The sequence below is a fragment of the Etheostoma cragini genome, chromosome 5 (assembly GCF_013103735.1).
Source record: "Etheostoma cragini isolate CJK2018 chromosome 5, CSU_Ecrag_1.0, whole genome shotgun sequence".
NCBI lineage: Eukaryota > Metazoa > Chordata > Actinopteri > Perciformes > Percidae > Etheostoma > Etheostoma cragini.
In genome coordinates this window covers 19,385,515-19,400,105 of record NC_048411.1, presented here as the reverse complement: position 1 = coordinate 19,400,105, position 14,591 = coordinate 19,385,515, and the positions used below count along the sequence as shown (strand labels likewise).

Here is a 14,591-nt window from a genome sequence, read left to right as displayed (position 1 = left end):
GAATGGGGCACAGCAGAAAGACGGCGTGTGACAACGCTGCTTGTTCAGGGTGTGCTCATATAGGCCTACTACAAATTTGCATCAGGAGTTAAAACCAACTGTACTAAAACACCGAATTGGACTACTATTTAACATGTCATTAAACTGTCTCATTTAACACAGATGCCCATCAGATGGCCGCGGGGACAGGCAGGAGTAAGAGCTCCAGTGGAGCTTTGCACCAGTCAGCAGCGGTTTCTTGCTGCACATCCAAGCCCCCAGAGCAGCATGATCACCGGGAGACTCTGGTACAGCCTGAACTCTGCAAAAGGAGATCCCGTTAGCGCTTGCTTCACAGCGGAGCGTTCCGTTCCATTCATTCAGTTTAGTGGTCTTATCAGCGCCAGCTGCATGTGTAAAATTTATCAGCTTTATCAGTGGATGAGAGGGAGGCTGACTGGTGAAAACTAGACGCTTTGGCACTGAAGATTTTTCTTTAGCGCCGCTTGTAAACCTCTTTAGGGGTGCCTCAACTTTCTCTATGCAGTAAAGACCCTGCAATAAATCAGCATTTCTATATGATATTTATAGTCAGTTTTACACATAAGCCTATTGCAATTTGTTACAAAACAATTAATGGATTTTACTGATGAATATATAACAATAAAATGCTGAAGCTCATCTGCATGCAAATAATGCAATGCAAAAAAAAATTCACAGTTGCGCAAACTGTTATTTACGGTATTTTTGTTTGATTTGGATCCCCACCATAGACTGTATAAAAAGGATGCAGCAAACACCCACCTACTCTGCCTCTGCTCTGATTGGCTAGTAGGCTACTAGTAACGCTGTAAAGTTGTTAACTTCATAGTTTGTAGCGATCTGCTCTGACACACCAGTAGTTCATGTCTCTGCTCGAGGAAATGAACTGCGCTTACAAAGATATCCCTTTCCACACAGCAATCAGGTGGCTAAGCTGCGGAAACGTTTTGGAGCGTTTTGTCGACTACTTTGATGCTATAAAAGGCCTTCCTGGCTGAAAAAGGCCAAGACTATCCCAAACTGCGGGACGAGGAGTGGGTTGTGAAACTTATGTTTCTCACGGACATTAAGGGACACCTCAACTAGCTTAATCTCAACATGCAAGGTGTAGGGCAAACAGTTTTGGACGTGTCCAACACATGGGATAATTTTGTTGGAAAGCAGGTAATTTTTCAAGCGACATTGCCACCTCCACTTTACGCTGATTCAGACACTTAAAGCAACGCTAAAGAACTTTTCCTATTTCGGTCCCCTACAGGTTGGAAGATGAATGGTCTATTACATTACATTGTCCAGTTCATTTGAACTACAGATCCATTACCCAATCCGGCAAACTCGCTTAATATAACGTAATAGACGATTTCAACCTGTAGGGGGACTGAAGCGGGAAAAGTTCTGTTGTAGTTTTTCTGTCCAAGGAGCACAGCATCAGCACTGCTGAAATATGCAAATACATCAGCAGGCTTGGGTCAGAAGTTACAACATGATTTGGGGAATTTCAGAAGTATGGACCTATGTTCTCATTATTGATTAAACCTGACAGCTTTGATGGACATGGTTTGATTCATCTCTGATGGACTGGCTGGATATACAGGACATGGAAAAATGCAGCTGATTAGGTTGCAGAGTTCAACACTGTGGGTGATTAAAAAAAGAAATGTCGAAAAGGGCACGTCATATCAAAAAGGTTGCTGATGCCTGCTTTGCGTTATTCACATTTATTAATGTTAATTATTAAATTATTATTGGACTGTAAATGTTGCAGTGTTGTACTGGCATTGCAGCACACATTAAGAGCCAATTACAACCAATGAGAATGAATGAGATTTGATAGACACATGCTGGCTGTCAACACAATCTGCAATTACATAATTACAAAGACTGTACTAACACACTCGCTCCCTCTCCTGTCAATCTCTGGGAAGCAGACGCTTTGAGGACCACGTTAAGATTTTTTTCTGGCTGTTTGAATTTTTAGACTGTGTATCATCTCCATGACAACGCCTCGTTGTACTTCTTTTCTTCTGACTTTTAGGCTTTTTTGTAGGTGGATATATCATTTGTTGCATCTAAATATGAATGTGAATAACGTCAGTGATAGTGAGATGCTTGCTACAGGTACACTTCTAGTGATTATGGCGAAAACACATTTTTCTGATTCACTACTTTGTTCTAACGCTGCTGGGGCGCTCTCTTTTCAGACTCTATCTGGCTTGACCATATAACGTAACTGTGCTTTCAGGTGGTCGTTGAGACACAGTCTAAAACTCAACCATTTCAACCAACTGTTTGTGACAATAGAATAAAATGGATTATGGATCATTTCATCTATATTGTATAACATAAGTTACAGCTGACTTTACCAGCTGACTTCTCTATTGGCGGTTGAAACAGGTGATGTCCCTTACTAAAACAAGCCTCTGCGCGACTTGAACAGCTGAGTCGCAGCGCAACCATCCGCTGGCCTGAGTCCAGGTGAGACTTTGTTCCAGACGATCGCTCTCCATTTTTCAGGTCCTGGCACTAACTAGCTGTGAGGGACGGTGACTCGCTACAGTTAGGAGGGCAACACATGTTTTACTCATTTCGTGTTTTGGTGACATCTGTTACTGTGGGTGTATTAACATTAAAAGTCGAAACACAAAAAATAAGATGAAAAACAAAACAAAAACCGTCTTATATTAAGACCAACACGGTATTTGCCCTAATTTGTTTACATATCCTGGTCTCACCTGCTAAGTGTGTGAGTCTCCCTTTCCCCTCGCACCACAGCAGTATATTTCTCCTCCTCAGAGCGTTCATCGTTCTCCAGGGCCACACGGGCCTTGTATGTGGCACTGGCCTCAATCTCCTCCGCCAGCTGGGCAGCACGCGCCTCCCTCTTCAGGAACTCTTCTGAGTTGTCCCGCTCCAAGGGAACCCTGAAAAACCAGTTCAGGTCAGACAAGGGCAGCAGAGGGATGGAGAAACTAGGGAAGGCCTGATATCAAGTTCTAACTTTTGTCATGCATGTCAGACTAAAAGAAGATTAAAAGCACAGGTATTAAACAGAGATAATACAAAGATCTGCCAGAAACATTCTTTAATTTTAAATAGATACATTTTACAAAGTGATTTAACACTATCTATTCTAATGAAATAAATACTTTGAACAGAGTTATGCGTACTGAGAGACATATGAACACAGAGAAGCTTACGTATATGTGGACAGGCTGCTGTCATATGTAGACAAGACACCATACTTCTCCTCGTTGTACTTGAACATGTCATTGGGATCCCACCCGTTTGACTAACACAAAGAGAGAAAGAAGAGCAGAGAGATCATTTCACAAAAGCCGTATTAACAACCTATCAATGCTGTGATGAGAACACAACCCGTTTACTTATTTTACTGTCAAATGTACATCATGTCATCATACGCAGGTCTATATTTTCCTTACCACATCTGTATCCAGGGACTCAAGGCTGTCAGAGTTGTGGGTCTCTCCCCCATCCCAGGGCTCTAGATCCTTCTCTTTATGCTCACCATTAATCTTACTGCTCACTGCTGTATCTGTGAAGTTGTCTGCAGCAAACACAAAAATATAGATTTACACATACAAAAAAACGCATGCACCTCAAGAGCTTCTACCACAAGCTCTCACAACAAAGGGTTATTTGGTTTAAATTACAACCAGACATGGGTCCTACTGGAATGGGAAAAAATTCCTTTCAAAAAATTTAGCTGGTCTAGGTAAAGCTAACAAGGATTAAATGTTTGGAAAGTGGTAGCAAGAATATGAAAACAGCCTTATAAAGAAAGGCAAAAAGCTAGATATACTAAATGTAGTCATTAAATGAAGAAATAAGGTGTTACAATATCTTCTTAAGTCTTAAAAGGAACCCCACTTAATTTATTACGCATCACTTGGGGGCTAATAGTAGTCCATACATTAAGAATCATTAAGTTAACTTACAAAATACTTTGGATGGCTCAATGAACACCAGGGACAGGCTTGCTCAAAGAACAACCCCAATTAAATTTGAAAGGAAATCTGATCTCATCAAGTCTGCTCTCACATTCTCAGAAGTGGCACCAATGGATTGCGTCCATCAAGCATAACAGCCACCTGGAGTTACATCAGCCATCCCAACTCATCCCACAATACAAAGCGCATTTAAGCATTTCCGGAATAGAGCAAGTTCAAAGATACTAGATTTTCACCATGCACACAAGCTAACAGGCCTGGATTACATTAGTAGAGGTGGTTGGTATGCTCCATGCATTCTGTCCATCAAGGGAATCTCAATGGACAGAATACATAAAATGTGGGCATAGTGAGGGATAAGAAAACATGCATTTAGATGTTTAGATTTAGATGTAGTCCATTATATGACCTCAAAGCACTTCATGGCCAAGATTAAACACCTTGACATAATTTTATTTTTAATACAAGGCATAGAAAGCAAATTAAGGTGCTAGTGCTTAACATAAGTTGTCAACAGGTTGCTTTCAATGGAACCATACTCATAATGCTTATTATTTCCCCCTTTTCCATCCAGCTCTAATTTGAACTGAACTCTAGATCAGTTAGTTTTGAAATTTAGACCCGCAGCAGAACCCCTTGTTTAGGAAAAGAACACAATGAAAATAATTTTCATATCCTTCCTCTTCTAAGAGGGTTCCATTGCTGGCTGGCTACACAGTACGTGCATGGGCCTAAATCATAAAATGATGAATTAGTTCAAACTATATTTTATTTAAAAACAAATTTGAATGACTGCTAAAAAAAAGTAAAACTACTCTTAAAAACAAATATAATAAGTATTAGTTCAAAACAAATATAGGCGTTAGTTTACTACATTGAACATTTTACACGATTAGCTATACATCTCTCACACATGCCCAGATCACTCTTAAGTTAACAGTGAGCCATACTTATAATGTCCAAGGCTTTAGCATCTGCTGACCTCTAAAGTAAAAGCTTAAATGAATAATATATGATAAGAAGTTGGACTTATCAGGAATATCCAGTCAAAAAACAACAAAGGATCTGGTGAAAAGGCAGAACAAGACTGACCTGGGTCAAATATTTAATTCATTCTTATTCTTAGATAACGTGGATGCTGTGATCCTCAAATTCAATCATCAAATTTGGTTTAAAAAGGAGCAATAGGTGGCAACAGATAAGACCCAAGCCAAGGAGATTCACAAATTAGTTTGAGTGATGTGCAAAAGGAGAAAACAGCCATATATTACCTGTGTCAGAAGAGACTAGACCATTGGAGAGGAGAGACAGACATATGACAGTCAGAAGATGGACTGACAGATAGAATGATAATACCAACAGTGGATTGTTTGTTTACTTTTTTTGTTTTGTTTTTAGACTTAAGACTCCCCACATCCCCTTATTTAAGCTATTAAGTTGATGAAAAACGCATGCACCGTTTAAAAAAAAAAAAAAAAGACATTTATCAACAGTACACTATCTGCAGAAATAATGAACTGCCTTGTTGACTTAGTAACATAGGATCACTAACATTAGCGACGGTGCTTTAGATGTTTTACTTTTCTGCAAATCCTTGTGAAATTTCTAGTCAGTAAACAGTTATTATATATATTATATACTAAATAAAAAAGTGTGAAATATCTGAAAACACGTCTTATATTCTAGTTTCTTCAAAAGGAGCCACCCTTTGCTTTTTTGATAGCGCTGCTAACCCTTTGAGTTCTCTCATTGAGCTTCATGAGGTATCACCTGAAATGGTTTTCACTTCACAGGTGGGCCTTGTCAGGTTTAATTAGTGGAATTTCTTGCCTTATTAATGGAGTTGGGACCATCAGTTGTGTAGTGCAGAAGTCAGGTTGATACAAAGCCGACGGCCCTATTGGACAACGGTTAGAATTCATATAATGGAAAGCACCAATCAGCTAAGTAAAGAGAAACGAGTGTTCATCATTACTTTAAGAAATGAAGGTCAGTTGGTCTGGAAAATTGCAAAAACTTTGAATGTGTCCCTAAGTGCAGTCGCAAAGACCATCAAGCGCTACAACCAAACAGGCTCACATGAGGACCGCCATCCCATCCGGTTTGCGTTTAGTTGGACCACCATTTATTTTTCAACAGGACAATGACCCCAAACACACCTCCAGGCTGTGTAAGGGCTATTTGACCAAGAAGGAGAGTAATGGAGTGCTGTGCCTTCACAGTCACTGGACAAGAACCCAATCGAAATGGTTTGGGCCAACAAACCAAGAGGGCCAAAAAGAGCATCTCTGGGAACTCCTTCAGGACTGTTGGGAAACCATTTCAGGTGACTACCTCTTGAAGCTCATCAAGAGAATGCCAAGAGTGTGCAAAGCAGTAATCAGAGCAAAGGGTGGCTACTTTTAAGAAACTAGAAGATACGACGTGTTCTCAGTTATTTCACTTTTTTTTTAAGTAAATAATTCCATGTGTTCATTCTCAGTTATGATGCCTGCAGTGATAATCTACAATGTAAACAGTCATGACAATAAAGAAAACTCATCGAATGAGAAGGTGTGTTGTGGCCTGTAATGTGTGTGTGTGTGTGTGTGTGTGTGTGTATATATATATATATACATACACATTTTATTTTACAAGTAGCACCAGTTCAGTGCTATGTCTGTGAATCATGTGGTGAGAACCTCACACCATTTCACATGTTAAATTTTCACAAACATTAAGCCCACCCACACAGTCCATTATTTTTCAAAGAAGAATTATGTGGGTTAAGATTAATTAGATGAAGAAGACTCATTCAGCCATTATTGAGAGTCCTTGGTGCATCAGGGCAACCTTCAGGCCAATCAATATATCACATTAGTCTTCAGTGACTGGCCACTCAGAGCAGACACACAAGATTTAGATCATAGCAAAGCCTCTGTGACATAAAGGTAGTACATACAGACTGAAAAAGATAAAAATGTTGTGTATATGCACTGATGGGCATTCACTTTTTTCAGAATGTGCAATGAATACAAAGTAACAAACTCAACTAGTTATATTGTGTATGCTTCATGGGTTTTTAAGACTAGTTACATAAAGGCCGCTGTTGATGTACTGTACCTAGATAATATTTGTCAATACAAATGCTCTCAATACCTTTCCTGGCAAAATTCAGGTCCACATCTTTGAAGGTCACCACTACCACATCAGAGGCCTTGAAAATGATGCTCTCCACAATATCCTCTTTCCGGGGTGCTATGCTTGGCTCTAGGCTCTTTCTGTGGGCTGCATCCAACACCAAGTCACACTAAAGGAAGAAAGTTATCTTAAATTGTATTTAAGGGGAATCTGAAATACAGAAAAAGCATTAACTATCTACAGAAGAGAAAAGGAACCATGGGACATGTAGAACCAAGACCATGTACTGTTTTCATCCCGATAATATACCGTACAGGCAGTGTTGGGAGTAACGTAACATAAATCTTTACTAATTAAATGTTGGTTATATAATACCCGTTACAATCTCAGTAACACAAGTTACAATGCATTTTAATGCAACATTTAGTTGGGTTTTGTTTTTTTAAGAATTCAACAACACCACGATACATTTCTTCATAGGGGGGGAAAAAAAGTCTTAAGTATAATTTCCTTTTGCTGTATTCGATGGTTGAGATGACTGCGGAGACGGATACATTTGCTAGATGGATATTATTTTCAGGAGTTATTAAACTGCAATGAAGTAAGCTGTCTCGTCAACGTTCCCGTGATCAGAGCCAGAGCCAGAACCAGAGACGGTACGGATAACATCTGCGTCCCAACAGGTGACGGTAGTCAGCGCAGACAGCAGTGTGTCCGAGCGGCTGACAGGTATAAACATGTCTGGAATTAATGTTTAGGCTTGCTGAGCGTGAATACTATTTGTATTTTATCAGCCGTGGAAAGTAACTATGCCGTACAATACAACTTTAAGGTCCTATTAATTGAGTTTTTAATTTTCTTCTACTTGCCTATTGTAGGTTTTTTCTTCTATTTTTATAGCTTTAGTTATTTTGCATATTCATATTAATTATAAAAAATATTATAAATAGTCTATGATGTGTTAAAGTGAAAAAAAGATGAGACTTTATTGATCCAGTGATGAAATTCACAAGCTACCCGCCAAATTCTAACTCCTGCTGCTATTTTGGTGAACGTAACTCAAAAGTAATGAAAAGCATTTCAATTCAGAGACAGTAATATTGTTATATAACTAATTATATGATATATATAAAATGTGTTACATTTTGGAAGTAACTTGACCAACACTGCGTACAGGTAGCTAGACAGGAAGCTTCTCAGGAAGGTGTTGCTGTTTTTTCTATGCTATGTCATTCTAAATGAAAAAAATATCTTTTAATTTTGTCAATCAGACAAAGTATGCAATTTGAAAAACAAAGGTCACCTTGGGCTCTGGAAAATGTGTGACTTCTTTTGCTATTTTAAGACATCAAATACACTAAACAAATATATTAATAGAAGAATATGAAGGGATAATAAAAAAATATATATATATTCCTAATGAGTACAACCAAAGAAAACAGGACATAATTAAAATCACTTGGTATGTTTAATTGGAATTAAAACCTGCAATCTTTCCCTAACATGGAACATCAAAATGCTTGCCTCAGGCTGAACTACAGAAAAAAAAATCCTTTCTAGGTATTTTGGCTGACAGCATATGTAAACTGAAGTTTGATTTTAACCACAACTAATCAGGTTCTGCTCATTTAATAGCATCAGTGCAAAATGGAGGAGCTTCTGACCTCAAATTTAGTTAAAACAAGAAGTCAACTGGTAAAATATTATAGAAGAAAACTGAAAATGCAAGCCCTGCAACCAAACATTACATTGTTGACTAAGACGGTTTACAGAAGGGTAGTGAATATTTCAGCATGTTTGACTGTTCAGCTTGCACACACTGTGGTAATAAAAGCCAAATGTGAAGCTTGGTTTTGTTCCCAAAAACAAAGTGCTGTGGCTGCCTGTGCAAGCACACCAAATTCAATTGATTTTGGAGAATCCTGCCAGCCTTATTTACATTTTAGTCAAACAACCTAATAAAAGAGGTGGGAAATACAACATACATGAATACCTTGCCTGTTGTTAGGTGTGACATGGGATAATGTATAATTACTGACATCCCATCAAGATCTGAAGTTAAAGCCAAGCTTCTGCCAAGTTAACTGAACAGAAACTTCTATTGCTTAGGCTAAGCTGGTGCAAAATGAAATTTTTCCCCACAGGGAAAAGATTAGAGAGTAATTCAACCTAAAAGGGAAGATGAAGGGCCACATACCTCTCCGCCATAAAAGGAAAGATAAAAAGGGAAATCTTTACCAACTCAGGGGTGAAACTGCTATTGCGTGCTGGCTGGGCACCATCTTCCCAACTACTAAGGAAATTACAGATCTAGCTCTATGTTAGCGCCTATAAAGAACATTGCACTGTGTGTGTGACCCTTACCTCTGGACCGTACGTCTTAAATACTCCTTCATAGATTGTTCCATTTTTCACTTTCAGCTCACACTTGGTCCCCTATAAATAAATAGGTCTATCATTATATGCAACACTCAGTCAAAGAAGTGCCAATGTCAATTTACACATTCAAAAACAAGCTCAGAAACCCATCTGCTGTGAAAAAGAAAAAAAATGATTGATAAAGCTCCGCTTTGTTTATGCAACCAGCTGTCTCTACAGATCACACAGGCTTTGTTTATAGCAGCGTAGACATTTTGAAGTACCAGCATGTGGTGAGAGACATACTGCAGTACATACTTCTGTTACAAACTAGAATAATCAAGATTCACATAGTTGTTTCAAACAAGTTTTTTTGTAACAGTTTATTTCGCTTTTCATTATTGTTATTACTAAGGTTGGCACGGTTCCTAAATAAACATCCGAACCGTCCGGTTTGCTTGTCTGGGTTCGAAGCGTGTGTGCGTCGCACGGTTTGACGCATGCGCAATGTAGCTTTGTGCCCGTATGTGACCTCAGACGGTGCGCTTCCCTTTCGCGCAAAGAAGATGTGTGGACATGGACAGTAAAAGTCGTGTGTGGAGTGCTGCAGGTCATGTCACATATAGAAATGGCAAGTGGGAGAGATACGGAAGGATGCCGGAGCGTCTGGTGTGTGGAAACCTTTTGGATTTCATGTTTACTATGATGACAGCGGAAATATATAATAGAACTGCGATTGTTTGCAAGCATCGTGCCATATGAATTCAATATACTAATGGAACACTTATAATACGTAATTTAATCTGAGAAGACATCACCCCAATGTGTCGGTAGAAAGCGTGAGGAGGAGAGCGCCAGTTAGGAAACAACTTCTACTGTCCGCAGCATTTAAGCAGCCTCTCAGTGATAAGTCGGACAGGAACATAGCCGTAACTATAGCATTGGGGATGTTTATAGAAAAAGATATGCAACTACACAGCGTGATGAAGGGTGAATTTTGTCAACTGATGAAAGTACTCGAGCGCGGTATAATATTCCCTCCTGTCAACACTTCAGCACCACTATAATTCAAAAAATGTATGACGAGACACAGCCCACGTAGCTCTCCCTACAGATGGATGGACCAGGGCCACTGAGAGTTTCGTCATGGTGACCACTCAGTACATTACTTCGTAGTGGGAAATGAGAAGCTGCGTTTTGCAAAGACACCCCAATTATGAAAGTCATACAAGTAAGTATATCTCTGAAATGCTTTATTCAAAACAGAGCTTTAAGAGTTCCTCTCTTTTTGTTCTGAAGGTCCCATGGCATAAAAATTTCACTTTATGGAGGTTTTTCAAATGAGGAAAGTGGCAGTTGGTCAAGGCCTCCAATCTCCTCTTGCTTTCCTCAGAGACGGTCCCAATAATGTGCTTCAAGTCAAGTCAAATTAAGTTTGTGCATGATTACTTGATGGATTACATTACATGGATAATTAAGCTATATATCATATGCTGAAGTATATTTCTGGAGTGTTAAAGATTAAAAGTAAAAATATCAAGAACTGTACAGAACCAAAAACCGTGACCCTAAAACCATGAGCCGAACCGGTTTTGTGAACCGTGCCACCCCTAGTTATTACACAGAAGAAAACATTTAGAAGGACATACTAGACATATGTAGCCTGCAAACCAGACAAAGTTTCTTATCCCGGATATGTACACGTCCGAGCCCCTCCCATTCGGACAGTTTTTCCCAACCAGACAGAACCTGGACGGGCCAATCACAACATTTTATCTCCCATGGGCGGGTTTAAGAAAATTACAGCGGAGCGTCAGGCTAACCGAACGTAGTTACTGAACGTAACTGCCGCCCAGTGCAACGCACCAAACTCAAGAAACTTGAATCAAACCGTGTAATGGATAAAGATTGTGTTACAATATTTTCTATTTCTGGCCTTAAATGTTTTCAGAAACACGTTTTAACGTACTGCTTAACTATAATTTGAGAGTTTTAGACCAGGCAGCCACTTTCCCTGCTTCAAACCAACCAAGCACCGCCTCAACTTGCATGCGTTGATCACAGCTACGTTGTTTGGTTGCTCTGATTGGTTGTAGGTCACGTTCAATTGCTCTGATTGGTTGTAGGTCTATTCAAGTGAGTCCAGAGGAATTTTGTTCTGCGCCGCTGAATGCCCTTTGGGAATCCAAAATGAACTGAGAGGTTCCAGAATAATTCTCATTTGCAAATTAATGTGGGCGATGTCAAGCTAAGACATATCTGGAACATCATCTAAAAAAAAAACCTAAAGAAAACAGACACAGTTAACATACCACGACTGAAGTCAAGACATGGACCATCCTCATATTTGCATATACACCATTGAAAATCACCTAAAGGAAAAACACAAGTTAATGTCTGGTTTTCACCACCTGCAAAGGAAAATTGTGCAAAACAGGCTTTCACAGGCATGTGAGACCTATTGGACATTTGTTCCACTCATAAAGCACAACAATAAACAGATATCCTAATACTGGGTTTATGCTTTCTATAAGGTCCATTCTGTGCAAAATATTAACCAAACTGTATGCCTTACAAAACTATGACAATGTATTCAAATGTCTGCACAGCAGGAACATAAGGAGCACTAATTCAGGGTATGGGTTTTAATAAAGTAGCTTCCCTTGTTTAATAAGTTACAGTAGAACTGGGTTATTTGTTAAAAAAATCAAATATCACAATATTTTGTAACCAAATACATTGATATTTCTGTGATTTTGAAGGGTTGACTAATTGGTGTTTTCACAAAATTTTTACACAATAAAATTGTTGATAAATAATCATCCGTAATGTGGATATAACAACTAAGTTGGTAAAGGTAACTAGAACAGCTACGCAGTCTGGTAAATCCAGAAAATTACATCAATTTCCTGTAACAGAGCCTTTAAAACCAGGAAACATATAGATATCCAAAATGTAAGAGGATATCTAGTCTAATATATCGATATAATATTGATATACTTCTGATGATACAAGCTATGTGGCACTGAAGCTATTTTCCACTGACTCATGAGAGTAGGCTACTTACCGCTGCGGGACCTTTACCACTGTGTCTTCCCCTGAAAGAAAAAAATGGCATTGTTGTCAAACTCGCCAAGTTTATCAAGTTTTTGCTAGCATACTGAAACAAAATGCTCTCTAACAGGGCAGCTGTAGACTGAATCTTAGGAGGTGGTGCTGCATATCTAAGATTGTACAGAACTGCTGTTGCACATATTAAAAGGGGAATTCCAGGAATCATCATCAACACAAATTATCAAATGTAATCTACACTTACAATATTTGTTGTTACATATTTGTATGCAATGCAGATTCTTAAATTTCCCACAGATTCCAGATCCAGGACATTTTGCTGGCTGGAATAATGTTTAACGGGCTGCGAGCCAAACACTCAGTAGGCTACATTTTTTTCTAGGCATGTCCTAAACTGCACCTTGTTCAGCGCCTGGCACATGGCCAGGTATTCATACTCGATTCGATGTAGGCAATGGTGACTATCCCTACATTATGTCAGTTGTAGTAAATTAGTAACATGCTCACTTTAACACAGTCATTTTAATAAAACCTATCCAAGTAACGTCGAACTGAAATAGGGTGGCGTTGTGTGCCTCAGTCCAATTGGTCCTATATCTTCGCACGGCCTTAATGGATCATTCCTACGCAATGAATGGGACGTACAGTCCTAGTGACCGGTGAATGTAAGCCCGACCATATTAACACAACCAAAATCCCGATAAGCATGCAGCTTTTGCACTGACAGTGTGTATTAGCTTTAACTTAGGACGACATGTACAGAAATGTCATGTTCCAAGGACATTATTTAACACGAGCAGCAACGTCAAGGTTGAAAGCCCGTCGGTCTATAATACCCCCTTTCCTCCTCACCCCCGTCTCCACCACACCCGCCCCTTTATTTCGTGCGCCCACACGGTTTATATCATTTCTTGGCAAACCCGTTGCAGCAATGTTGCGGTAACATACCAACCTAGGTGACAGTAAAATGAAAAACAAACAGCTGTTTTATCGCAGTCTCTTAGGTTAAAACGTCGCCAGACTGTCCCGTTAGCAAGTGCACTGAATTACAGGCATGGGCTGTCAAATGGCTAATTAACGCTAGCTAAATTGACTCCAAGCTGATAGTAGACTGATACCAGCACACTGACAAGAAGCATCACTGCTACACACATGTGGAAAAATGTTTTGTCCAGCCACACGTGTATTACTAAATTATAAAAGACCAAATGGCACTATTTATTGAACGTGCAAGAGGAGTTTGTTACGTCGAAGTTGCAACATTGGGGTAAGCAGACAGGCCTCGCTAGCTGAACTGTATAATGTTACGCTAAGAGACACACAACACGTCGCAAGGCCCATATAACGTTCAGAAACGCGTATTAGTTTTGGACCACTTAACGGGGATGTCATCTCTTAAAACTGCCACTGTTGGAGATGACTGTGTACAGGTACTGAAACCTGACCGCATTAAACCCCGCTGCTGTGTTTTTATTTCGCGAAGTTAACGTTTTAATTGCACTGACCTGCCCAGATTCTGTCTTCCCCCGCCGCTTCCTCCGGCACCGGAGGCGGCGGCACCAGCGGTGTTGCCACCGCCTGGCTTGCTGCGATTTCCACCGGCCTTCATTGACATGGTGATCCCATAAAAGACAGCGTCTTAAAACGACCAGCTTCACACCACAATTTCTTGACGATGTGTGATTGTGTGACAGTTTGCTAAGATTAGCAGTCCTAAGATCCGGCTAGCTAGCAGGGTAATGTCAACGTGCCTTTTGAGGAAGATGCTATGCTAAGAAGCTAGCTAGCTCGCCAACAGTTGCTATCTAAATTAGCAATCTACAATTCCAGTTAAAACGAAAAATATATATATTTTAAAATGGCAACACGCGCCAATCACTCTTCCAAAATAAACATCGGTGTTACACCTCTTGTCAATTTGTTGAGTAATCCTAACAAATAAATTCAAATATCTCAAAATAGGGTTTACAGCTATCTCGGGTTCTTTCCGTTGCTAACAGCGAAAAGACCAAAACAGTCTGAAAGGGGACAAAAAACGGCGGAGGGATATAT

General features: G+C 39.6%; 1 protein-coding gene across 7 annotated transcripts in view; it reads right to left on the bottom strand.

Annotated features, from left to right (window-relative positions):
• Positions 1-14,581, bottom strand: part of atxn2 (ataxin 2) — a 27,005-nt gene extending 12,424 nt beyond the window's left edge. For 4 of the 7 annotated variants that reach the window (XM_034873121.1, XM_034873122.1, XM_034873124.1 and 1 more), the window contains exons 1-9: positions 14,045-14,580; positions 12,535-12,565; positions 11,780-11,839; positions 9,474-9,545; positions 7,128-7,278; positions 5,261-5,275; positions 3,462-3,586; positions 3,219-3,310; positions 2,754-2,942 (exon numbers count right to left, since the gene is read on the bottom strand). In XM_034873121.1, coding sequence (XP_034729012.1) covers positions 2,754-2,942; positions 3,219-3,310; positions 3,462-3,586; positions 5,261-5,275; positions 7,128-7,278; positions 9,474-9,545; positions 11,780-11,839; positions 12,535-12,565; positions 14,045-14,154 — 845 coding nt within the window. In that variant the 5' untranslated portion in view covers positions 14,155-14,580. Of the gene's footprint in view, positions 1-2,753; positions 2,943-3,218; positions 3,311-3,461; positions 3,587-5,260; positions 5,276-7,127; positions 7,279-9,473; positions 9,546-11,779; positions 11,840-12,534; positions 12,566-14,044 lie in introns of all 7 variants that reach the window. The other 3 variants (XM_034873127.1, XM_034873126.1, XM_034873123.1) reach the window with 3 other exon arrangements.
• Positions 14,582-14,591: the final 10 nt, after the last annotated feature.